This window comes from Callithrix jacchus, chromosome 21 (genome assembly GCF_049354715.1).
Source record: "Callithrix jacchus isolate 240 chromosome 21, calJac240_pri, whole genome shotgun sequence".
In the NCBI taxonomy this organism is placed as follows: domain Eukaryota; kingdom Metazoa; phylum Chordata; class Mammalia; order Primates; family Cebidae; genus Callithrix; species Callithrix jacchus.
In genome coordinates this window covers 52,034,403-52,061,476 of record NC_133522.1, presented here as the reverse complement: position 1 = coordinate 52,061,476, position 27,074 = coordinate 52,034,403, and the positions used below count along the sequence as shown (strand labels likewise).

The 27,074-nt window shown below is 48.1% G+C and overlaps 1 protein-coding gene, 1 long non-coding RNA gene and 1 other non-coding gene across 22 annotated transcripts in view; 2 read left to right on the top strand and 1 right to left on the bottom strand.

The window, feature by feature from the left end:
- DIP2A (DIP2 acetate--CoA ligase A) overlaps positions 1 to 18,032 on the bottom strand; it is a 108,679-nt gene extending 90,647 nt beyond the window's left edge. For 16 of the 20 annotated variants that reach the window (XR_013530634.1, XR_013530635.1, XR_008478353.2 and 13 more), the window contains exon 1: positions 16,802 to 17,133. Coding sequence is in view for 13 of the 20 variants with exons in the window: in XM_035282916.3 (XP_035138807.3) it covers positions 16,802 to 16,892 (91 nt within the window). In the remaining 7 variants the exon portion in view is untranslated. Of the gene's footprint in view, positions 1 to 1,653; positions 1,703 to 16,801; positions 17,134 to 17,554 lie in introns of those variants that run through there. The other 4 variants (XM_054249110.2, XM_078358674.1, XM_078358675.1 and 1 more) reach the window with 2 other exon arrangements.
- Positions 17,318 to 20,976, top strand: LOC118149873 (uncharacterized). Its single transcript, XR_004737595.3, has 2 exons — positions 17,318 to 17,807; positions 17,958 to 20,976. It is a non-coding gene; the product is annotated as an uncharacterized LOC118149873 (long non-coding RNA).
- On the top strand, positions 18,214 to 18,378 carry LOC118150012 (U1 spliceosomal RNA). Its single transcript, XR_004737781.3, has one exon. It is a non-coding gene; the product is annotated as a U1 spliceosomal RNA (small nuclear RNA).
- Positions 20,977 to 27,074: the final 6,098 nt, after the last annotated feature.

The following is a 27,074-nucleotide window of genomic DNA, read 5'->3' as shown; positions in this document are numbered from 1 at the left end:
GTACAGGCTGCAGTGAGCTGACACTGCGCCACTGCACTCCAGCTTGGGCAACAAAGTGAGACTTCGTCTCAAAAAAACAAAAATAAATAATAACATAAATTCTAGAACTGAAAAATACTGTATCTCAAATCCAGTAATAAATTTAATGAAAGGTGTGCAAGACTACTACCCAGAAACTAAAAACATTATAAAAACATTACCGAGATAAGTAAAAAAGACTTAAAGAAATAAAAGGATATACCATGTTCATGAATCTGAAAACTTAATACCATAAAGTAATTTGTCTCCAGGCGGAATGTACAAGTCAGCCTGAGTACTTCTTGAATGTTTTTGCAAGGAAATTGAAAGCTGATTTCAAAGCAATATAGGGAAATGCAAAGGGCCAAGATGAGCTAAATAGAGTTGGAAAAACAGAATAGAATTAAGAGGGCAGAGGGCAGACTTACTCTATTGAATACAGAGAAAGAATGGAGTAGGTGCTAAGATAAACAAGTAGAGCAACACAGCAGAAATCAGTCCAAAGTAGTAGGGGAAAGATAGCCTCTTCCAAATGGTCAATTGCAATAGAAATGATATCACTCTTCCTTTACACCAAGCATAAAATTAAATTCCAGGTGGATTATGTATCTAAATGTGAAAGATGGCTGGGCATGGTGGCTCACACCTATAATCCCAACACTGTGGGAGGCCAAGGCCGGAGGATCACCTGAGGTCAGGAGTTAATGACCAGCCTGGCCAACATGGCAAAACCCCATCTCTACTAAAAAAAAAAAAAAAAAAAAAAAAAAAATTAGCTGGGTATGGGCTGGGCATGGTAGCTCATGCCCATAATCCCAGCACTTTGGGGCGCCACGGTGGGTTAATCACCTGAGGTCAGGAGTTTGAGAACAGCCTGACCAACATGGTGAAACCCCATCTCTACTGAAAATACAAAATTAGCTGAGTGTGGTGGTACATACCTATAATCCCAGCTACTCTGGAGGCTGAGGCAGGAGAATCGTTTGACCCAGGAGGTGGAGGTTGCAGTGAGCCAAGATTGTATCACTGCACTCCAGCCTGGGCAACAAGAGCAAAACACTGTCTCAAAAAAGCAAAAAAATTAGCTATGGTGGTACACACCTATAATCCCAGCTACTCAGGAGGAAGAGGTAGGAGAATCGCTTGAACCTGGGAGACGGAGGTTGCAGTGAGCCAAGATCACACCACTACACTCCAAGCCTGGGAGACAGAATGAGGCTCCATCTCTAAAAAAAAAAACAACTCAAGTTCTAAAATATAACATAGAAGAATATCTTCATGACCATGACATACAGAAATATCTCTTCAACAGGAAAGCACCAATCATAAAGGAAAAGACAAAAATACCTCATACCACCAATATAATTTACAATCTAACCAATATAATTCACAATCTGAGAGGTAATTTTTAAAATAACAAAATACTTTCTCCTCTAAGAATGTCATTGACCTTGAAGTGGACAGATTAGTTTCCTATGGCTGTAACCAATTACACCACAAATTTGGTGGCTTGCAAAAGAAACTTATTCTTTCATAGTTCTGGAGGCCAAAAGTCCAAAACAAATTTTACTGACCCAAAATCAAGGCGAGAGCAGGGCTACATTCCCTCTGAAGGCTCTGAGAAAAAAAGTGTACCTTGACTCTTCCAGCTTTTGGTGACTGCCAACATTCCTTGACTTGTGGCCGCATCACTCTAACATCTGCCTTGGTACTCACATGGGTGCTCCTTCTTTTTTATGTATTTCAGCTCCCTATGCTTTCTCTCTTCTAAAGTCACCTGTGTAGCATTTACAGTCTATCTAGAAAATTCAGAAAAATTCATCTCAGGATCCTTAATCCCATCTGCAAAGATTATTTTTCCAAATAAGGTAACATATATTCACAAGTTCCAGGATTAGAACCTGATATCTCTGGGGCCACGACTGAGCATACTATAATGAGCAACCATTAAAAATATATACCTATGGCCAGGCACAGTGGCTCAGGCCTGTAATCCCAGCACTTTGGGAGGCTAAGGCGGGTGGATCACAAGGTCAGGAGTTTGAGATCAGCCTGACGAATATGTTGAAACTCTGTCTCTACTAAAAATAAAAAAATTACCTGGGCGTGGTGGCACATGTCTGTAATCCCAGCTACTCACGAGGCTGAGGCAGGAGAATCGCTTGAACCTGGGAGGTGGAGGGGCTGCAGTGAGATGAGATCACACCACTGCACTCCAGGTCTGGGTGACAGAGTGAGACTCTTATCTCAAACACACACACACACACACACACACACACACGCTGAGCACAGTAGCTCACACCTGTAATCCCAGCACTTTGGGAAGCTAAGGCAGGCAGATCACAAGATCAGGAGTTCGAGAACACCCTGGCCAAGATACCAGCCTGGCCACCATGGTGAAATCCCATCACTACTAAAAATAAAAAAATTAGCCAGGGGTAGTAACAGGCACCTGTAATCCCAGCTACTTGCAAGGCTTAGGCAGGAGAATCGCTTGAACCTGGAAGGCAGAGGTTGCAGTGAGCTGAGATCATGCCACTACACTCCAGCCTGGGTGACAGAGCGAGACTCCGACTGAAAAAAAAAAAAAAAAAATATATATATATATATATATATATACACACATACATACACACACACACACACACACAAATTTTTTTTTTTTGAGACAGAGTCTCACCTTGTCACCCAGGCTGGAGTACAATGGTATGATCTCAGCTTACTGCAACCTCCCCTTCCCGGGTTCAAGTGATTCTCCTGTCTCAGCCTCCCGAGTAGCTGGGATTACATGTGTGAGCCACCACATCTGGCTAACTTTTGTATTTTTAGTAGAGATGGGGTTTCACCATGTTGGCCAGGCTGATCTCAAATTCCTGACCTCAGATGAACCACCTGCCTCAGCCTCCCAAAGTGTTGGGATTACAGGTGTGAGCCACCACACCCAGCTAAAAATATATACATATAAACCTTTAGTTCTGCTATTCTATTAGGAAAAAGGGCATGTGCTTCCTTGACTTACCACAGGAGGAGTAAGCTTAAGTCAATGTTGCTAGATTTACTCAAACAATTAGACAGGTCCTACTGGAGGTGCCCACACAGAGAACCAGGAGGAGGCAAGAAAATGAGGAGTGATCAGACCCGACCACTGTAAAACTTGAAGACAGATGCACAGAGGAATTAAATGATCGGTTTTACAGATCCATGGCCTAGTAAGGGCACATCAGCTTCCAGATTAAGAGTGATGCTATGAGCTGGGTGCAGTGGCTCATGCCTGTAATCCCAGCCCTTTGCAAGGCTCATGGAGAAACCCCAACTCTACCAAAAAATACAAAAATTAACCCGGCATGGTAGCACACACCTGTAATCCCAGCTACTCGGGAAGCTGAGGCAGGAGAATCACTTGAACCCAGGAGGCGGAGGTTGCAGTGAGCCAAGAGTCAAGATTGCACCTGGGAGGTGGAGGGGTTGCAGTGAGCTGAGATCACTACTCCAGCCTGGGAAACAGTGAGACTCCATCTCCAAAAAATAAAATTAAATTAAAAAGAGTGATGCTATGACTAGAAGATGTTGTTGGTGAGATTCATCCTAAATCTGCCTGGAACACCCTGGATCTGCTTCCTCCAATACTGAGTACCCTTCGACTCCTACCCTTACTGCCCTGTCTGATGGCTGTCTCCAGTCCCCTCCTTTTCCTGAGCACTTCCCCATGCTGGTCTATATCTGTGCTTCTGGGCTAGTTCCCAGTGCCTTCCTTGGGCACTCTTCTCCAGTGGACTGTGGAGTGATGCTGATGCCAACTCTGTAATTGTTTATCCTCTATTTCTTTCAAAAATACACTTGGGATAAAAAAATTACTACAACATGGTGTAATCATATGAGTATCACGTAGCAGACGGACCCAGAGTTGCATGTATTAATGTAATCATCATAATTTAAAAAATATAATATTGAGGTAAACAGCAAGTTTCAGAAGGATTTATAAAGATGATTTACATCGTTTTAAAATATGCAAAAGCACCATTGATTGATTGTGGATATATGGAAAGGCAATTACATGATAAAACACCAAATTCAGGAGAGAAGTTAGGAAGATGGCAAATGAAATTAGAGAGAAAATCGGACTTCAACTCTATAATGGTTCTTTGTAAAAAACAAAAAACATGAAGTTAATGTTAATTTTTTAAAAGTTGGGCAGTAGGTACATGGGTGTGTATATGATGATTCACACAAATTGTTGGTGTGTTTGAAATATTTCACAATTAGAAAAAAATTAAACAAGAAGCAGTCATCCATATTCAGAAGTTTCTAACTCTTAAAAGACTTTCAAACTGAAGCCTGTGGCTGGCTATACTGCACTTTCCAAGGAGCAGAGAATACTTGCTCAATATGAATGTCTGCCATATCTTCCACAGTACTCATGAGCTTAAATTATCCCTTTTAACTGAAGTAAGACCCTTAACAAGCATTCAGGACATAGGTAGATAACAATGTCAGTGAAAGGTAATAAGACTCTTCCGTAAAAATATAGCTCTTGATTGGCCAAGCACGGTGGCTTACACCTGTAATCCCAGCACTTTGGGAGGCCAAGGCAGGCAGTTCACAAGGTCAGGAGATCGAGATCATCCTGCCAACATGGTGAAAATTCCGACTCTACTAAAATACAAAAAAAAAAAAAAATTAGCTGGGTGTGGTTGCGTGGGCCTGTAGTCCCAGCTACTCGGGAGGCTGAGGCAGGGAAATCACTTGAACCCATGCAGCAGAGGTCACAGTGAGCTGAGATAGCCCCACTGCACTCCCGCTTGGCAACAGAGCAAGACTTCTTCTCAAAGAAAAAGAAAAGAAAGAAAGAAAAAAAGAAAAGGAAATATAGCTCTTGGCTAACAAGTCTGTATGTAAATAGATAATAAACCTTTAAAAATAGCAAGTATTTAATGGAAGAATGCTTTTAAACATCACTTGGTAAGCTAAAGCCACATGGTTATATAATTCTTATTAAACATTCACAGACGACTAGCCTTGCAACTGAAAGGAGAACTTAGATATTACCCACTTCAATGTTTTTCCATCCCTTCAGCTGCACATCTTCTGTTCAACTGAACTCTTAGGAGAAGTAGAGAAGTGTCTCTGGCTGAGGCAGAAGTAGGGCTGCTCTCTGGGTGCTTACTTCCCCAAACAACTGGTGGTATCTTCTATGGGAATACACTAGCAGACTTTGGAAAAACAATGAAAACTATATCCTTTCCTCATTACCCCCTCTTATCCTCCTCCACAGCTTAGTTCAAAGGATGCGCTGCCCATCTTCTTCAGATCTGCTCTGTTCCTGTCTTCCCAAATCAGCTAATCCTCACTGTTTTCATTTCCCAGAATCTAGACCATGAATTTCTTTTCAATTTTGAAAACCTAGCTAGATGCAGTGGCACATAGCTATAGTTCCAGCTACTTGGCAGGCTGAGGCAAAATGATCACTTAACCCCAAGTCCAGGAGTTCAAGACCAGTCTAAGCAAAGAGATGGGATCCCATCTCTTTAGGAAAAAACAAAAACAAACAAACAAAAAAACCCTCTTCAACCACCTGAATGGGATTCAGGTAAGTAGTCATCTTTACCTGATGCCTGGCCATAAATACTGACCCAGAAGATCTTCCAAACACTTCTTTTTCTTGAAACCTTCTCCTGCCTCAGCTGCACAGATGCCCACATACTTGTCCTGTCTCGTTCTTGTGGACACCTTCTTCAGTCTTTCCTGCAGCCTCTCCCTTCTCTGCCTTTCCCTTATGGATTTGGGCTCCTCAGAGTTTTTTCCTAGGCTCTCTTTGCATTATTCATTTCTCCTTTTGGGGTAATCATGTTCACTCCAGTTGTTATTTATGTGCCAATGACTTCCAAATTTCTAGCCTTGACATTTCTAGAAAGTACTAGATTTATATATCCAAATGCACTCAGATCTCCCAGAGCAGCATCACAGTCCTTCAGTGTTCCACATGGCTGTGAGCAGCAACATCATCTCCCAGACGTGTGTTTCAGAGACTCCAGAGTCACCCTAGGCCCTCCTTTACTGTGCACTTCACACGAAGTCTGCTGGCTCTACTTTTCTTTTTTTTTTTTTTGAGACAGAGTCTCCCTCTGTCACCAGGCTGGAGTGCAGTAGCATGACCTCAGTTCACTGCAACCTCCACTCCTGGGTTCAAATGATTCTCCTGCCTCAGCCTCCTGAGTAGCTGGGACTTCAGGGGCACACCACCATGCCTAATTTATGTACTTTGCTTTTGTTTTTTTGAGACAGTCTCAATCTGTCGCCAGGCTGGAGTGCAAGGGTATGACCTCGGCTCACTGCAACCTCCCCCTCCTGGGTTCAAGCGATTCTCCTGCCTCAGATTCCTAAGTAGCTGAGATCACAGGCATGCGCCCCTGCACCACCAAGCCCAGCTAATTTTTTTGTATCTTCAGTAAAGACGGGGTTTCACCATGTTGGCCAGGTTGGCTTCAATCTCTTGACCTCATGATCCACCTGCCTCAGCCTCCCAAAGTGCTGAGATTACAGGCGTGAGCCATCGCACCCGGCCTGTTGGCTCTACTTTCGATTGTTCTCTCCATCCTATTGGCTCAGCTCTATTCAGACCAGCAAAATCTCTTGCCCTGGATTACCGCAGTAGGTTCTTTAAGCTAACTTTTCTGTCCCTCAATTTCAGCCTCCTCCAATCTACTTTTCACATACTGCAGAACAAGCTTTCTAAATCAAAGAGGGAGACAGAAAGAGACAAAAGAGATTATGAAGGAATGTTTTAATTGTATATTTTTTAAAAAGGTGGGGGCAGGGGGACTGCTGGCTCCATCATTTTTTAAGACCTGTTTAAAGTAAAGCACCTGGCCAGGTTCGGTGGCTCATGCCTGTAATACCAGCACTCCGAAAAGCCGAGGTGGGCAGATCACTTGAGGTCAGGAGTTTGAAACCAGCCTGGCCAACATGGTGAAACCCTCTCTACTAAAAATACAAAATTTAGCTGGGTGTAGTGGCGAACGCCTGTGATCCCAGCTACTCAGGAGGCTGAGGCAGAATTTCTTGAACCCAGGAGGTGGAGGTTGCAGTTAGCTGAGATTGCACCACTGCACTCCAGACTGGGCGACAGAGCCAGACTGTTTTCAAAATAAAATAAAATAAAAATAAATAAATAAAGCACCCAAGAAAAACCACCCCCATAGCCTTTCTTTTTTTTTTTTTTTTTTCCTGAGACAGGGTCTCACTGTGGCACCCAGGCTGAAGTGCAGTGGCATAATCACGGTTCACTGCTGCCTCAATCTCAAGCCATCCTCCCACCTCTGCCTCTCAAATAGCTGGGATAACAGGCATGCACCAACACACGTTGCTAATTTTTTTTATTTGTGGAGACAGGGTCTCCCTATGTTGCCCAGGTAGTCTCAAACTCCTGCCCCATAGCCTTTTCTTAAAAATAGAAAATTGGCTATTTCTGGTTTTAAGATTTACTGAGTTCTCGAATGTGTACACATATTTTCAACTTGCTCATTTTCTCCCTTTTATCAAAAGCAGTGGTAGGAATAAAATATATTTTCATAATATTTCTTGCTAATAGGACGCCTTTAGGCAGAGCATACACTTTGCTGTTGTCCAATACAGTAGCCATTAGCCATATGTGGTTAAATTTTAATTAACTTAAAGTAAATTAAATTGAACAATCAGTTCCCTAGTCCCACTAGCCACATTCAAGTGTTCAATAGCCACATGCAGCTGGTGGCTACCATGCTGGACACCCAGAACCTTCCCATCACTGCAGAAAGTTCTAAATGGTGCCATTCTAGAGGCCACAGGTACCAGCACCCCCTCCTACCTTACTCTTGGTCACCTCACACATCCACAACACCCAACCAGCTACAGGGAGGCATCTGAGTTTGTTTCAGCCAGTTTGTCTAGACCCCACAGAATCAAGTCCAAATTCCTTACCAGGATGTGTGAGCCCTGCTGTAAGCTCCCCCTGCCTTTCCTTACCTACCTGTGGAACACTGCCTGAAATTCCTTGGCCCACTCAACTTTGGTTTACCTTCCTTTGTCTCCACGTCCATCCCTGCTCCTCCTTCTCCACCCTCTTCACACATGCCTTCAAAACAAAGCTCAACGAAACTACTTCCACTCTTGGCCCTGCTCGCCCAGTGCTGATGATCCCTTCCCTTGGGCTGACTGGGTCCTGCACACATTTCATGATATTGCCACTGTTTACATGTCTTTCAGCCCCCACTAGACTGTGAGCCTCTTGGCACCCAGTCTGTTGAATGTTGTTAAACAATAGGATGACACACTGAGTGCCAGTCTGTTCAGGCTGCTGTAACAGAATACCAGAGTGGATGGCTTCAACAACAGACATTTATTTTCTCACAGTTCTGGAGACTGAAAGCTCAAGATCAAGGTGTCAGAGGGTTCACTTCTGATGAAGCCTCTCCTTGGCTTGCAGACAGCTGCCTTCTCATTGTCTTCACATGGGCTTTCAATGCACACATATCCCTGGTGTCTCTTCCTCTTCTTATAAAGATACCAGTCCTGGCTGGGCGTGGTGGCTCACGCCTATAATCCCAGCACTTTGGGAGGCCAAGGCAGGCGGATCGTGAGGTCAGGAGATCAAGACCATCCTGGCTAACACAGTAAAACCCCATCTCTACTAAAAAAAGCAAAAATTAGTCAGGCATGGTGGCACGCACCTGTAGTCCCAGCTACTCAGGAGGCTGAGGCAGGAGGATTGCTTGAACTCAGGAGGCAGAGGTTGCAGTGAACCGAGATCACGCCATTGCACTCCAGCCTGGGCGACAGAGAGAAACTCTGTCTCACAAAAAAAAAAAAAAGTTGTAATGTAGAATCTAAAATGCTATCAGTGAACTTTTCATATCATTACATTAAAGTCCATTGGCCTATCTTTTGAATGAATCTTTTACCATGCACCATGGTGAGCTGGAAAATACTAGTTCACAGAATGATGCAGCTCTTCCAAATGTTGACACATTTCATTGTGTTAATGAATACTCATTTACTAACATTGCCACCAATCAAAGAAGTCCTTAACTATTGGGAAACCATCAAGCCATGGTAGCAGATAAGTTTTTCAAAATTTTGAATTTTGCTCGAAAGTACAAATATTATCATTGGTCATAAATTGTCAGTTACTTTCCTTCATTTATTTTCCAGAAAATGTCCACCAAATACCCAAGTCTCAATAACCGCAGCTTGTCTGCCACCCACTTCTTCAAGTGAAAATGGCATTTCACAATAAAAGTAGCTAGTTCGCTTTGCAAGTCAAACTACACAACTGCTATTTCTCAAAACAGGCACTGTACCTCTTCGTGCCGCAAAAGTGCTTCAAAGCAAAAGTGCTTTGGCCTTTTAAAAAAGGCCAAAATTTTTAAAATTAATTTTTACTGCTTCATCAGGGTATGTTTAAGTGAAAGCTGCCCTTTTTGCTTTTTTTAATGTGCAAGTGGAGAAGTAGTAAATAATACAATGACTATTAGTGCCACATGGAATCCCTGCCTCAATTTATGTTAAAGAGCCAGCAGTTCTCCCTCCCACTGCTTTTGGACCATCAGTACAAGTGTCAACACAGTGAAAATAGAAATGGCATCTTTAGTATTATTATAAAAATAGTCTTCCCAGATAGGCCTCCAGAAAGACTCATGAGAGATCTGTGACCCATGGTTTGAGAACTGGAAGCTTGGGCCTGGCGTAGTGGCTCAAACCTGTGATCTCAGCAATTTGGGAGGCCGAGGCGGATGGATCATTTGAGGTTGGGAGTTCGAGGTCAGCCTGACCAAAATGATGAAACCTCGTCTCTACTAAAAACAAACAAACAAAAAAATTAGCCAGGCATGGTGGCGCATGCCTGTAATCCAACCTACTTGGGAGGCTGAGGCAGGAGAATCACTTCAACCCAGGAGGCAGAGGTTACAGTAAACTGAGATTGTACCACTGCACTCCAGCCCGGGCAACAGAGTCAAACTCCATCTCAAAAGAATAAAGATAAAATAAATAAAGAGAACTGACCAATTACTTCTGGAAGAAAAACAGAAAACAGTCACCAGAAGTCACCTCTGGGAAAAGGTAGGAGGGAGACTCATTCTACCCTACATTTCCTTTGAACTCTTTAATTTCTCTGCCATGTGTATATGTATTACGTTTTCAATACAACATTGTGCAAAGCCTTATGATCTGTGGAAAAGAGCTAAATCTGACTTTTTTTTTTTTGAGACTGGAGTTTTGCTCTTGTCGCCCAGGCTGGAGTGCAATGGTGCAATCTCAGCTCACTGCAACCTCTGCCTCCTTGGTTCCAGCAATTCTCCTGCCTCGGCCTCCCAAGTAGCAGGGATTACAAGCGTAGGCCACCACGCCTGGCTAATTTTTTGTATTTAGTAGAGACGGGGTTTCACCATGTTGGTCAAGCTGGTCTCAAACTCCTAACCTCAGGTGACCCACCCGCCTTGACCTTCCAAAGTGCTAGGATTACAGGTGTGAGCCACCGCACCTGGCCAAACATGAGAACTTTTATACACCACAAAATATTTAAGAAGCACAACAAATGTTTATTAACATAATGGCCATGCCAGGCTGTCATTTTGAAAATTAACAATTATGGCAGAGCACGGTGGCTCACACCTGTAATCCTAGCACTTTGGGAGGCTGAGATGGGTGGGTCACCTGAGGTCAGGAGTTCAAGACCAGCCTGACTAATTTGGTGAAACCCCATCTCTACTAAAAGAACAAAAATTAGCCAGGTGAGGTGTTGGGCACCTGTAATCCCAGCTAGTTGGGGGCTAAAGCAGGAGAATTGCTTGAACCCAGGTGACAGAGGTTGCAGTGAGCTGAGATCGAGCCACTGTACTCCATCCTGAGTGAGAAAGGGAGACTCAGTCTCAAAAAAAAAAAAAAAAGAATGTCACAGATTTTAGAAATTAAAGACAGTTAAAGAGAAAAAAAGCTTTGTGAGAGAAATCTCTTCCTGTATACCCACAAACTGCGTTTCTCCCCCTTTTCATTTTATTCCATGTAGACTGGAAGTCCTGCATTATAGAACATAAGAAATCAAGAAAAAGACTAAAGTTAAAGCTGTGCAACAGACATATTAACTAGAATAAAATAATAGGAGTGGGATAAAGGTAGCCTATTGTGTAGGAATTTCCTCTCTAACCTTCTGCAGACCACTAAAACAAAGAACAAAATACCACCGTTCATGTTTTGAAAGCAGTTTCAGCAGCAATAGCTCCAAGACACTGTACAGCACTGGTGTGCCAAAAGCAGCTGTGAGGTGTGTCCAAGAATTCGTTACAGTAACAGGCAAAGCACAGAGGTTTGGGAATTAATTCTTTTTTTGTTTTGTTTTTGAGATGGAGTTTTGCTATGTTACCCAGACTGGAGTGCAACGGCACGATCTCAGCTCACCGCAACCTCCGCCTCCGGGGTTCAGGCAATTCTCCTGCCTCAGCTTCCTGAGTAGCTGGGATTACAGGCACGTGCCACCATGCTCAGCTAATTTTTTGCATTTTTAGTAGAGACGGGGTTTCACCTTGTTGACCAGGATGGTCTCTATCTCTTGACCTCATGATCCACCTGCCTCGGCCTCCCAAAGTGCTGGGATTATAGGCGTGAGCCACCACGCCCGGCCTGGGAATTAATTCATTTTTAAATACCAAGGTTATACCTCTAATGACCTCACTTTCATCCATGAACATCCTGACAGGTTTTCAGGAACCACATGTATGAATTCTTCTGTATGTGTTCATGGCTGGGGGCAAGGGGTCTAAGAAGAGTGGGGTACCATGTACTTCCACTCTCTATCTTAATCTGAAGCAGACTCCTAAGTCAAAAGGGCAAAACAGCCAGAAAAGTTAAGGAGCAAAGAACACAGCTATGCCTTATTTCCGTCTTGGGAATCTATAACAGAAATTCAGCAAAGTTGCCCTAGGGAAAGAAATCATAACACTCTGCCAGAACTTTCCCGGACCAATGCCAATCACAAGGGTTGATAAGAATGCAGTGAGGATATTGGAAAATAAGGCCAGGTGTGAAGTATGAATAAAGGCAGGGGGATACTTTCAACAGGCTGAGGGGAAGGGATGCAGGATTTTCTAGATTATTCAGGTATCACTCATTACCAGTTTCCATTGAAGGCAGCATCTTTGTCACTCTTAAGCCTCTTCTTCCTTCCAACCTACCAAGCACAGTGACAACTCTGTTTTAGGCAATTTCTCACTCAGATAGATGTGAATGCAATGAAAAAGTTATACTATTTTGACAAGATATAAAAATAATAAGGAAATACTAACTTTGGTTGTTTTAGGACTGTAACTCATGACTAATATCCCCCTTTAATGACGTAAATAAAACACCTTACCAGTTTCAAAGAATTTTCAAACACACTATCTGACTGAATCTTTACAATAAACCTGGAATGTCAATAAAGCTGGTATTCACCTCCTTTTACAGCTGACCAAACCCAAGTTTACAGACATAATTCACTAGAGAGTCACAGACACTTTACCAGATGCCAGCCACTGTGTGAAGATGCCAAAAATCTGCCTAAAACAAAGTCCTTCTCAGGAACCACCTCCAAATCCAAAGAGGAGACCCCATGTCAACAACAACCACAACACAAAGTATAGAAGCCAGCACTAACCTGTGGAAGTAACCTGGAAGCAAGTCCACATGTGTGACTGCGACTAAGTAATCACTGACCTACATTGGCCAAAAGAAGTGTCGGGCTAATCTAAGAGCAGGGAAAGAAGTCAAGAAGCCAGAGCTTCCACCTCCTTGGCTGCCACTCTACTACTCTGCTCTCTGCTGTCTTTTCCCCTTAACACTTTCTTTTTTTTTTTTGGAGACAAGGTGTCACCCTGTCTCCCAGGCTAGAATGCAGTGGCATATAAAGGCTCACAACCTCAAGTGATTCTCCCACCTCAGCCCCTTGAGTAGCTCAGACTACAGGCACACACAACCAAGCCCAGCCTACTTTTTTTTTGGTAGAGGCAGGGTCTCCCTTTGTTGCCTAGGCTGGTCTCAAACTCCCAGGCTCAAGCGATCCTCTGGCCTCAGCCTCTCAAAATGCAGAGATTACAGGCCTGGGCCACCATACCTGGGCTTAATACGTTTTTTGTTTACTTCCTTTCTCAACTTAAGGTACTTTTCCATGTTACATAATTCATACGTTTACTTATCTATACAGCCCCCATGTATCTCTAAAATGACAATAGCATAAATGAATTCAACAGATAGGAAACATTTCTTTCATTTAAGTACTTATGTTTTGTCCCACAAATTATGAAGTACTTTGAGGAAAGGATTCAATTATCAATTCCTAGCAAGCACTCAAACATAACTACAAGAAAATGAGAAATTGAGGGAATAATTAATACATTGGAGCAGAAATTAGGAGCAGTATGCAAAAATATATTTGAAATGTGTAGAATCTAAACTGCATATATGTGATTTTCCCTAAAGAGCCTTAACAAATGCAGTACAGTAGATCCTGTCAAATTTCTAAATTAAGTCTGTCAGACCACCTAAGAGAATCTAATCACCAAAAATTCTCAAATCCATCCATTTCTTTCCTTCTTCTCTTTGAGAGACAGTCTTGCTCTATCGCCCAGGCTGCAGTGCTCCAAAGCTCAAGTGATTCTCTTGCCTCAGCCTCCCAAGTAGCTGGAACTACAGGTGCACACCACCTTGCCCAGCTGATTTTATTTTCATGCTATAGAGACAGTCTTGCTAAGTTACCCAGGCTGTTCTAAACTCCTGTCTTCAAGCCACTGTGGCCTCCCAAAGTGTTGGGATTACAAGCATGAAGCCACTGTGAACTCAGCCTGTACTTCCATTTTTTTAAAATGTGCCACAGCCAGATGGATCACCTGAGGTCAGGAGTTGGAGACCAGCCTGGCCAACATGGTGAAACTCCACCTCTACTAAAAACACAAAAATTAGCTGGGTGTGATGGCAGGTGCCTGTAATCCCAGCTACTCAAGGCTGAGGCAGGAGAATCACATGAACCTGGGAGGCAAAGATTGCAGTAAGCCAAGGTCACGCCACTGCACTTCAGCCTGGGTGACTCCGTCTCAAAAAAAAAAAAAAAAAATGTGCCACATATCACAACACTTTTAAAATTTGAATGATAAATTCAAAACAACTGCAAGTACATGCTGTGATTATATGTAAAACAAGATCACAACAGCATCTACCTCCCTAAGGTTGGTAAGGATTAAATGACTTACTCTGTGCCAGTGCCCATATTCATTAGATATTTTAAAAAATATCCCAGTCTCAGCAAAATGTATCAATCTAAAACTTACAGTAAGAATAATAAGATCATTGGCCAGGCATAGTAGCTCATGCCTGTAATCCTGGCACTTTGGGAGGCTGAGGCAGGTGGATCACCTGAGGTCAGGAGTTCGAGACCAGCCTGACCAACATGGAGTAACCCCATCTCTACTAAAAATACAAAAAATTAGCCAGGTGTGGTGGCCCATGCCTATAATCCCAGGTACTCAGGAGGCTGAGGCAGGAGAATCATTTGAACCTGGGAGGCGGAGACTGCAGTGAGCCAAGATTGCGCCATTGCACTCCAGCCTGGGCAACATAAGCGAAAACTCCACCTCAAAAAAAAAAAAAACAACAGAATAAGATTTTAAAAATGGATTCTAAAAGCTGAAAATGCATTTAGGTCTCAAAAACAGAGTAAGAATCAATGACATGCCTTTCTTCAAGTCCTTCGTGATGCTGAAGAAGAACCTAACTCCTTCCCAATGACAGCCAAGAGGAACATCAGGACACGGGCCTTGTAAGGGATAACATCCAAATGGGAAATGCCACCCACCACCTCTGAAGCCAGATTACTCCAGTCTATTTTTATCCACCAACCATTTGTAAGACTTTTTTTTTTTTTTACTTTAAAAAATTCCATGAAGGGGGCTAACAACTCCTGCGTTATGTGCTTTGCACATATATTAAGGTATTTTAGCCTCGTAGCAATAAAGTGCTGTTATAACCCCATTTCATAGGCAATAAAATGAGGCACAGGGTGCAGCTCCTAGAGGACCAGGCGTGGGGCACGGGCAGCTCCAGGGAAGCAGCTGCCTGCGGACAACGGAGACCTGCAGCCTTGAGAAAAGGGCTCACAGCTTGGGGCACAAGCGGCCCCTCCTCTCCAGATTCCCACACCCGGCCAACGACCTAGTCAGGGCCAGGCCTCGGGGTCGGATCCCACGGTGGGAGCAGCTGGGGGTAAGGAAAGGTCTCCAGAAACTGGGGAGGGTCCCGGTGTGGGGGTCCAGGCGGGGATCTTGGGTGCAGCGCCGCCGTACTGGGGTCCTGGGGTGAGGCGCCGCGGGGGGTCGTTGTATGAGAGGCGGGGCAGAGGTCCCCGGTGTGAAGAGCCACGGAGGGGTCCCTGGGGGTCAAAGCTGGGGGTCCGGTGGGGCAGCGCGGGAGTCCCGGGGTGAAGGGAGGGGTCCCGGGGTGAGGGACGGAGGTCGTCGGGGGATGAGGGACGGGGTCCCGGCGACGAGGAGCGGGGATCCCGGGGGTGAGCGGGGGTAAGGGGTGGGATCCCGGGGTGAGGGGCGGGAGGTCTTGGGGGTAAGGGGTGGGATCCCGGGGGTGAGGGGGGGTAAGGAGTGGGATCCCGGGGTGAGGGGCGGGAGGTCTTGGGGGTAAGGGGTGGGATCCCGGGGTGAGGGGCGGGAGGTCGTGGGGGGATGAGGGACGGGGATCCCGGGGGTGAGCGGGGGTAAGGGGTGGGATCCCGGGGTGAGGGGCGGGAGGTCTTGGGGGTAAAGGGTGGGATCCCGGGGGTGAGGGGGGGTAAGGGGTGGGATCCCGGGGTGAGGGGCCGAGCTGGGGTCCCGGGTGAGGGGCGGGGTCCCGGGGCTGAGGAACCGGGGTGCCGAGTGAGGGGCGGGAGGTCTTGGGGGTAAGGGGTGGGATCCCGGGGGTGAGGGGGGGTAAGGGGTGGGATCCCGGGGTGAGGGGCCGAGCTGGGGTCCCGGGTGAGGGGCGGGGTCCCGGGGCTGAGGAACCGGGGTGCCGAGTGAGGGGCGGGAGGTCTTGGGGGTAAGGGGTGGGATCCCGGGGGTGAGGGGGGGTAAGGAGTGGGATCCCGGGGTGAGGGGCGGGAGGTCTTGGGGGTAAGGGGTGGGATCCCGGGGTGAGGGGCGGGAGGTCGTGGGGGGATGAGGGACGGGGATCCCGGGGGTGAGCGGGGGTAAGGGGTGGGATCCCGGGGTGAGGGGCGGGAGGTCTTGGGGGTAAGGGGTGGGATCCCGGGGTGAGGGGCGGGAGGTCGTGGGGGGATGAGGGACGGGGATCCCGGGGGTGAGCGGGGGTAAGGGGTGGGATCCCGGGGTGAGGGGCGGGAGGTCGTGGGGGGATGAGGGACGGGGATCCCGGGGGTGAGCGGGGGTAAGGGGTGGGATCCCGGGGTGAGGGGCGGGAGGTCGTGGGGGGATGAGGGACGGGGATCCCGGGGGTGAGCGGGGGTAAGGGGTGGGATCCCGGGGTGAGGGGCGGGAGGTCTTGGGGGTAAAGGGTGGGATCCCGGGGGTGAGGGGGGGTAAGGGGTGGGATCCCGGGGTGAGGGGCCGAGCTGGGGTCCCGGGTGAGGAGCGGGGTCCCGGGGTTGAGGAACCGGGGTCCCGGGTGAGGGGCGGGGTCCCGGGGTTGAGGAACGCGGGTCCCGGACGCGAGAGGCCGCGCGGGGGTCCCGGGTGAGGGCGGGTCGCGGGAGTGAGGGCGGGGACGGGCTCACCTTCCGACAACTCCAGCTCCAGCTCAGCCAGGCTTTCCCGCACCTCGGCGGGCAGCGGCGCCCCCTCCAGCGGGCACCCGCGGTCAGCCATGGCCAGGCCGGCTAGCGTCCGGGCGGAGGCTGGAACCGGACCGGGCCTGGCGGCGGGAGCGCGGACCGCCGCTACGTTGCTCCCCTCAGGCAAACAACCCACCTCCTCCAGGCAAGGAGCGGGAGGCGGCGGGGCACGGGCGCTGCCAGGGCGGCTACGCACCCGCGCGGGCACGAGCGCGGATGGCTCCTTCGCGCTGCCGCTGCCCCGCGCGCTCCTGAGCGCCCGGCCGGCCCTACACGGGAGCGCGTGCGCGGCGGGAAGGGTGGGTGGCGAGCGCGCGTGCGCGGTGGGTCTCGGGCCCTGACTGCTCCCGCCCCCCCCGGCCCCACCCAGCAACACCAGAGCCTCGCTGCCATTGGTCCCGAAGACGCGTTGATGCCGCTCCGGGCTCCCATTGGGAGAGGCGGGAGTGCGCCGCTCCCGACAGGCTCTGCGCGAGGGTGGCGGTCCTGAGGCGGGCGGGCTGCAGCGCTTGCGGCTGGAGGCGCCTGCGTGGGGGTGGGCGGCCCGTGGGCGTTGGCGCTGGCCGCAGGGTCCCCACGTTGACCCCCGAGGCGCCGTTAGTGGCCCCGCGCGCGGCCTTCCCACCCAAGCCGCCCCTCTCGGGACTAGTCCTTGGTCCCCGTGGCTTGGCGCGTCCGCGTTGACCGCTGTCTCACCTTCGGTCTGTGCAGACCCGGAACGCTACGCTGGCCGAGGTGGCAACAGGCACCTTTCTCGTACCTTTACGGGTGCTCACGCCTTTGCTTTAAAATATAGCCCTGGAAGGACACGTGGTTGGCTCCGCAGGAGCCCCAGCAGCCATCTCGGACCGCGAGGTGACCTTGGAAGGCGGAGGACGGACGAGGGGGAGCCTGCGGCCTGGCGGAGCTAGACGGAGAGGGCCCCACCTGCGCCCCGAACGCGTGGGCGGTGTGTCTGATGGCGCGAGGGCGGCCGTGCACCCATGCCGCCCGTCTGTTAGTGGGGCTGGACTGTCGCAGTTCTTGCTCTGGAGGTGCACACCAGGCCGGCCAGAGCTTGGCGGGACCTACATGCCCTTCTGTCCCCTTCGTTTCACAGGTGCCGAAACCGTGTGAACAGTCTCATGCCCAGACTCGGCCGCAGCGTCCGCTTCCGGAGAGACCATCCTGCAACAGAAGACGGGATTCGAGGCTGCGTGACTCACCGGCGGTGAAGCAGGGGCTGAACTGGTGAAATGGAATACCCGCGTGGGTGAAGTATCAGACATTTCATGCATGGCGAACGGAGTAGCTATAAGGAAGGAAAAGGGGATTGCTTAGTGCCACCGAGTCTCTTAAGAGTGGTGGACAGCCATGTACTCACCTGGCAGGGGAGATACCATGATCATGAAGGTGCTTTTCCCAGTGCGAGGCTTATCCATTGCACTCCGGATGTGCTGACCTCTGCCGATTTCCCCAAAGGTGGGAAACTCGACTGCATAATTTGTGGTAGTGGGGGACTGCGTTCACGCTCTCCCCTGGTCTCTTTAAAAAAAAAAAAATGGTGGACAGCCGAAGGCAAGCAGCAAACAGTTGAAAGCCAGTGAGTCTGTCCCGTCGCATGCAGAGAAGCTCATTTACTGCAGCAGGACGAAGGCAAGAACCAGGCCCAGGAATTAACATCCCTGTTTGAACTCCAAAAATAGCAACATGCCCACACGAGGCAATACTCTTCCACTAAGTTTGGATCCCTGCTAGTGAAAAATGAGGTGGGGCCCATGGCTCACACGTGTAATCCCAGCACTTCGGGAGGCAGAGGTGGGAGGATTGCTTGAGTCCAGGGAGTTCAAGACGGGCTTGGGCAACATGCAAAACCCCGTCTCTACTGAAAACACAAAAAATTAGCCAGGCATAGTGGAGGCCATGGCTGTGGTCCCAGCTCCTCAGGAGGCTAAGGTGGGTGGATCACCTGAGCTCTGGAAGTCGGGGCTGTAGTGAGCTATGATGTCACCATTGCACTCCAGCCTGGGCAACAGGCGTGAGACCCTATCTTTAAAAAAGAAACAGCAACAAACCCATCATATGTGGGTTGGAGATACCTGGGTAGAGGCCTTCAACGGTTTTGACTCCCCAAACTGCCTTAAACCTTTTTTATTTTTTGGAGATAGTGTCTTACTCTGTTGTCCAGGCTGGAATAAAGTTGCTGAATCATGGCTCATTGCAGCCTCAACTTCTGGGCTCAAACCATCCTCCCACCTTAGCCTCCTAAGTAACTGGGACTACATGCATGTGTCAGCATGCCTGGCTAAATTTTTTATTATTTGTAGAGGCAGGGTCTTGCTATGTTGCCCAGGCTTGTCTCAAACTCCTAGGCTCAAGTGAGCCATCCCACCTGGCCTGCCTTGAACCTGAAGCCTAGCAGGGTGGCTCACCTCTCCTATTAACCTAGCACTCCTCCTCCTCCCTCCCACCACATACTGCATACTAGATGGATAATTATGGTGGTTTCTTTTGCATTATTCAGCTGGAAGCAATGAGATAGAAAAGAGACTTGCTCCCTCCCCCTCAAAAGAACTGTGTTACTAGTTTGCTAGGGCCTCAGTAACAAATTGGGCAGACATGTATTGTCTCAGAGTTCTGGATGGTAGAAGTCTGAGATGAAGGTGTTCACAGGGTCGCTTTCTTCTGGGGCTGGGAGGGAGAATCTGTCTCAGGCCTCTCTCCTAGCTTCTGGTGGTTTGCTGGCAGTCTTTGGTGTTCCTTGTCTTACAAGGCATTGCCCCAGTCCTGCCTTGATACTCACATGTTGATCTTGTGTGTGTGCCTGTCCAAATGAAGGCATAAATTACATTGACAAAGGTCATTAGACATGGGCCTCTTTTTTTTTTTGAGACAGAGTTTTGCTCGTTGCCCAGGTTGGAGTGCAATGGCACCATCTTGGCTCACCACAACCTCCACCTCCCAGGTTGAAGTGATTCTCCTGCCTCAGCCTCCAGAGAAGCTGGGATTACAGGCATGCACCACCATGCCCAGCTAGTTTTTTGTATTTTTAGTAGAGATGGGGTATTTTCTTTGTTGGTCGGGCTGATCTCAGACTCCTCAACCTCAGGTGATCCACCTGCCTTGCTAGTGCTAGGATTACAGGCGTGAGCCACCGTGCTTGGCCGTGGGCCTCTTTTTATAAGGACAACAGCCTTACTGGATTAAGGCCCACCCTAATGAGCACATCTTAACTTGTCTATGAAGACACATTTCCAAGTAATGTCACATTCACAGGTACGGGGGGTTAGGGCTTCAGCATCTTTTGAAGGGGACACACTTCAGCCCATAACAAGTTGTAACACACAGCCAACATGCCCTGATGGGAGCTGGGAAAGTTTGGGGCTGGATTATGAGGGTGCTCAGTGAAGGGAGCTGGTATGTAAACTTGCATAGATGTATTTATTGAAATACGAGATTTTACACCTTGGCCAAGACTGGGTGCAGACTTGCTTCAAGGTTGGCTCCTAGAATGGCGGTCTATCTATTGCTACATACGTACATCACTCCACACTTAGTGGCTTAAAACAAGAATCATTTATTATCTCTAGGTTACTGTGGGTCAGACACAGTGTGGATTGGTTGTCTCTGTTCCACAGTGTTGAGGCCTCAGCTAGAGCAGCTCAGAGGCTGGAGGCTGGAATGATGTGATTTCATCTGCTCGAATGTCCGACAGCTGATGCTGGAGATTGGCTGCAGCCTAGATTGGGCACACTCCTGCATGCCACTCCCTGTGGCTGTGGCTTCCTCATAATACGGTGGCTGATTCCAAGAGCAATCTAAGGACAAAGGAAAGCTGTATGTTTTGTGAACCAGCCTCAGAAGTTACATACCATCACTTCTGCTACTTCCTATTTGTTAGAAATGAAATCACTAAATTGCCATATTCAAAGGTAGAGGAATTAGGCTTCACCTTCTAAAGGGAAGAATACAAAAATATTTGCCGATGTGTTTTTAAAACACCATACTTGGAAAAGGCCATGGGCCATGGGAGGAGGATCACTTGAACCAGGGAGATCCAGGCTGTGGTAAGCCGTGATCAAGCCACTGCCCTCTCGCCTGGGAGACAGAGACCCTGTCTCAATAAAAAAAACTCTGGATATGTGAGAACTTTGGGGTCCTTGCAATAGGAGCCAGCAGGCCAACAGTGGAGTCACTGTCTTAGTAGTGGAGGACGAAGTAGGGCTGCGGTTAGGTTCATTTTACAGTGAAGAACACGTATGAAACCCAGGTGGTCAACATGGGTGCATCTTGGTACTCCTCTAGCCAACTGATTAAGAAACTAGAGTCCGACTTGTACATGTAAAGAGAGGGTCTGCCTCTTAGTTCCCAAACCCTGCAGTCTGGCTGTGAGGGAGTGAGCATAAAAATATGTGCTACTGGTTTAAGGCATGCACATAAAACATCACCCCAAACTTGTAAGAGGTGATTTCCAAGCTGATGGAGACAACAGCCTTCATCTGGCCACTCCACCCTTCTGTCAGGGCAGTTACTTCTGGCTGATGAGGCCAGTGAATCCTAAGTGTGTGTGAGGTCATTTCCTGCACTTGTGTTATTTTAAGATATACCTGCTGCTTTTTTTTTTTTTTTTTTTTTAAATGAGATGGAATCTCGCACGGTCACCCAGGCTGTAGCTCAGTGGTGCAATCTTGGTGCATTGCAATCTCCGCCTCCTGGGTTCAAGTGATTCTCCTGCCTCAGCCTCCCAAGTAGCTGGGACTACAGGCGTGTGCCACCAAACCCAGCTATTTTTTTATTTTTGGATTTTTAGTAGGGATGTGGTTTCACCATGTTGGCCAGGATGGTCTTGATCTCCTGACCTCGTGATATGCCCGCCTTGATGTCCCAAAGTGCTGGGATTATAGGCGTTAGCCACTGTGCCTGGCTTTTTTTTTTTTTTTTTTTTAATTTGAGATGGAGTCTCACTCTGTTGCGCAGGCTGGAGTGCAGTGGTGCGATCTCGGCTCACTGCAACGTCCACTTCCCAGGTTCAAGTGATTCTCCTGCCTCAGCTTCCCAAGTAGCTGGGACTACAGGCATGTGCCTCCATGCCTGGCTAATTTTTTGTATTTTTAGTAGAGACGGGGTCTCACCATGTTAGCCAAGATGGTCTTTATCTCCTGACCTCATGATCCGCCTGCCTTGACATCCCAAAGTGCTGGGATTACAGGTGTGAGCCACTGTGCCCAGCCAAGATAATACCTGCTTTTAAGAGCCAATGTTGTGCAGAACTACAGCAATGGATAAAGCATGTGAGTCCAGTAATAGTGACACTGGCAGATACACTAAGGAGAGGGAAGCCCATTTGTGACTGGGGTTTACGTCTTCCTGGAAGACAAATCACTGCCTTCTCTTCCACAATGAATGGAACCAGGTTGCCATGTGAAAGTCTCAGCACTGGCCTCTGCTGTTGGCAGTTCAGGCACTCAGAAGTGGCAGAAGCTGGGGAGTCTTGGTGAAGAGAAATGTGTATTTTTTTGTTGTCGTTTTTGAGACGGAGTTTCGCTCTTGTTACCCAGGCTGGAGTGCAATGGCGCGATCTCTGCCTCCTGGGTTTAGGCAATTCTCCTGCCTCAGCCTCCTCAGTAGCTGGGATTACAGGCGTGCACCACCATGCCCAGCTAATTTTTCGATTTTTAGTAGAGACGGGGTTTCACCATGTTGACCAGGATGGTCTTGATCTCTTGACCTCATGATCCACCCGCCTCAGCCTCCCAAAGTGCTGGGATTACAGGCGTGAGCTACCGCGCCTGGCCAGAAATATATATTGTTAAACCAGTGTTAAGCCTCCTTCCCTGCCACTGTTGCCACTTGTTATACGAGCTCACTCAGCATCATGTTGGCTAAAGAAAGAGGCTGACAGACATCCACAGGACAGGTCATTTTGTCCACCAAATTTCCTTTCTACAGTGGATGGCCTCTGGTGGGCATTTATGTGGAACTGATATCTCCACTTTGCCCATTCCCTGCATACCTTTCCTCAAGACTCTGTTTTTTTATCTTGACACAGGTTCTCAGCTCTGTCACCCAGACTGGAGTGGCATGATCATGGCTTACTGCAGCCTTAACCTTCTGGGCTCACGCAATCCTGCCTCAGCCTCCTGAGTAGCTGAGACCACAGGGCCATGCCACCATGCCTAGCTAGTTTTTGTTCTTTACAGAGACAGGGTCTCACTATGCCCAGGCTGGTCTTGAACTCCTGGACTTAAGTGATCCTCCCGCCTCAGCCTCCCAAAGACATGAACCACTGAGCCTGGCACTGGAGATTTCCTTGAAACCATCCTTTGCAATCTTTTTCTGTTATCAACCAGCTGCAGTCAGTGACCCGCTGCACAGGAATGCTAGTAGATAAGCAAATTCAGACGCCTCTTTCCATATAAGATGGACAACCAGCTATACCCTCCCAAGTTTTGCCAACTGGAAATCTTCCAAATTCCAATCCTAAACTAGGATGTAGGGTAGCAACTTTTTTTTTTTTGACAGCGTCTCGCTCTGTTGCCAGGCTAGAGTATAGTGGCACGATCTTGGCTCACTGAAACCTCTGCTTCCTGGATTCAAGCAATTCCCCTGCCTCACCCTCCTGAGTAGCTGGGACTACAGGCATGCACCACCATGCCTAATTTTTTGTCTTTTAGTAGAGACAGGGTTTCACCATGTTGACCAGGATGGTCTTGATCTCCTGACCTCGTAAGCTACCCACTTTGGCCTCCCAAAGTGCTGGGATTACAGGCGTGAGCCACTAGTGTAGCAACTGTTTATGGTTCATGCCATCATACCGTATGGATCCATTGGTAAAACAAACCTGCATTTTTTCCTCTTCTGTCAGCTGTTCATAGGAAGCATCCTGTGAAATCAAAGATGTGGACTAAAGGAGAATGTAAAGTAGCAAAGGTGGCATCAGCCGGGCACGGTGGCTCACGCCTATAATCTCAGCACTTTGGGAGGCTGAGGTAGGCGGATTACGAGGTCAGGGGTTTGAGACCAGCCTGACCAACATGGTGAAACCTGGTCTCTACTTAAAAATACAAAAAGTAGCCAGGGGTGGTGGTGCACACTTGTAATCCCAGCTAGGAGGCTGAGGCAGGAGAATTTCTTGAACCCGGGAGGCAGAGGTTGTGTGAGCCAAGAGCGTGCCATTGCGCTCCAGCCTGGGTGACAGAGCAAGACTCTGTCTCAAAAAAAAAAAAAAGGAAAGGTGGCATCATGAGTTTGATCACTCACTTGGGTCACTTATGCCTTCTGAATCTGTTCAGGCATAGTTTTGTGTCTACTATTTCCAGTTTCAGTGGAAAGCTGCTGTTTATGTCTAGTTTTATGATTTGTTTTATAGGCTGTCTCCTCCTATAGTATGCCTTGTACTTTTGTGGGCTGTATCGGGCTCAGAGCTTTGGTATGGGCCTACAAGCAATGAAGGTGGTATTGTTGGGTTTTGGAATCAGCATCTCTCTGTGAGGCACTGTATTTGTTCTCACACTGCTATAAAGAAATGCCTGAGGCCAGACATGGTGGCTCATGCCTGTAATCCCAGCACTTAGGGAGGCCAAAACAGTGGGGGGGGCGGGCACCTGAGTTCAGGAGTTCAAGACCAGTCTGACCAATATGGTGAAACCCCACCTCTACTAAAAACGCAGAAATCAGCCAGGCATGGTGGCATGCACCTGTAGTCCCAGCTGCTCAGGAAGCCGATAGGAGAACTGCTTGAACCCAGGAGGCGCAGGTTGCAGTGAGCCAAGATTGTGCCACGGCACTCCAGCCTGGGTGATAGAGCAAGACTCCGTCTCAAAAACAAAAAAGAAAGAAATGCCTGAGACTGGATAATTGATAAAGAAAAGAGGTTTATTTGGCTCACGGTTCTGCAGGCTGTACAGTAAGCATGGTAGCTTCTCTTTTGGGGAGGCCTCAGGAAACTTGCGATCACGGCAGAACACAAACGGGGAGCAAGGCACTTCACATGCCTGGAGTAGGAGGAAGAGAGAGGATGGAGGTGCCACACACTTGAACAGCCAGATGTCACGAGAACCCATTCACTATCACAGCACCCAGGTGCTAAAGCATTCATGAGAAGCTGCCTCCATGATCCAGTCACCTCCCACCGGGTCCCACCTCCAACACTGGGGATTACAATTCAACATGAGATTTAGGCAGAGACACAGATCCAGACCATATCTGGTACCCATCCCAGGTGCAATCATTAAAAGTTTCCTATTCAGGCTCCCTTATCCCTTTTTTCTCAATACCAATTAGCAAAGGCGATCCATTCCATTTCAGCAGGTGCAGACGGCAAGACATCTTCACTATCTGAGGGTCTCCGCTCAGACGCAGTATCATTTGGATTTGAGAGAGAGCTACATTAAAGAGGTCATAGTAATCGGTTCTAGTGAACAGGAAGTAGTAAGTACCCTAGATACCTTAGTAACAAAAGTGCTACATGGTAGGAGATAAATCCCATGAAAAACGGCACTTTGTATGGGGTTGTCTGTGGAGTATCCTGGTATCTCCTCTGAAGTGAAAGGCTGTACCTTCCACTGCCTACCACTAAGAAAGGCACCAAGCTGGGCTTGTTTGGATTTTGGATTCGACACATGCCAGTTTTGGGTGCACTGCTCCAATCCATTATTGAAACCTAGAGCCAGTTAGTTTTGTTTTTGTTTGTTTTTTTCAGTCTCGCTCTGTCGCCCAGGCTGGAGTGCAGTGGCACAATCTCGGCTCACTGCAACCTATGCCTCCTGGGTTCAAGCGATTCTCCTGCCTCAGCCTCCCAAGCAGTTGGGATTACAGGCACCGGCCACCAAACCTGGCTAATTTTTTATTTTTAGCAGAGACCGAGTTTCTCCATGTTGGACCAGGCTGGTCTCAAACTCCTGACCTCAGGTGATCCACAGCCTTGGCCTCCCAAAGCGCTGGGATTACAGGCCTGAGCCACCAAGCCCAGCCTGAGGCTGTTTGTTTTAAGGGCATCTGGACAATAGAAGACCTGCGGCTTTGATGCGAGCTGTCCTCCTGCTCAGGATTTATGACCTCCAAGTTTCAGTGATGCTTAAAGGGTCTTTGCAATTAAGGGTGCCTGGGTGGTACTCCAGGATGAAGTTCCATTAGGACAGCCCCCCAGAGGATTTTGTTTTTGTTGAGACAGGGTCAGACTCTGTTGAGAGTGCAGTGGCACAATCACGGCTCACAATCTCTTGGGCTCAAGCAATCCTCCCACCTCAGCCCCCTGAGTAGAGACTACAGAGGTGCAGCACCATGCCCAGCCGGCTAATTTCTTTTATTTTTGTAGAGACAAGGTCTTACTATGTTGTCCAGGCTGATCTTGAACTCCTGGGCTCAAGACCCCCAAGGTTTTGAAGTAAAGCTTTCCTTTTGGCTAGCAACTCTTTCACCTTTTGAAAAGCAGTATCTGAGGCTGGGCATGGTGGCTCATACCTGTAATCGCAGCACTTTGGGAGGCCAAGGTGTGGTGGCAGGTGCCTGTAATCCCAGCTACTCAAGAGGCTGAGGCAGGAGAATTGTTTGAACCCACACAGCAGAGGTTGCCATGAGCTGAGATTGCACCACTCCACCCTGGGCTACAGAAAAGACTCCATCTCAAGAAAAAAAAAAGAAGCAACATCTGACTTGTTCCTGGGTCCTGGCAGAGAACAGACACCTGCGTGTGGGATATGCTGTTTGAATGTGCACCCCAAATTTCACGTTTTGGAAACTCCATCTCCCCAGGTGGTAGTACAGAAGTATTGAAAGGTGGGGCCAGCTGGGTGTGGTGGCTCACACCTGTAACCCCTGCATTTTGAGACTCCATTAAAAAAAAAAAGAAAGAAAAAGGTGGGGCCTTTAGGAGGTGATTGGATTGGCTGGATGCAGTGGCTTACCACTCTAATCCCAGCACTTTGGGAGGCTGAGGCAGGCAGATCAAAAGGTCAAGAGATCGAGACCATTGTGACTAACACGGTGAAACCCTGTCTCTACTAAAGATATGAAAAATTAGCCAGGTGTGATGGTGTGCGTCTATAATCTCAGCTACTTGGGAGGCTGAGGAAGGAGAATCACTTGAACCTGGGAGGCGGAGGTTGCACTGAATGGAGATGGCCTGGGCGACAGAGTGAGACTCCTCAAAAAGAAAAAGAAGTGACTGGATCATGAGTGGATTAATGAGTTATTGTGGTAGTGGAGCCGGTGACTTTATAGGAAGAGACCTAGGCTA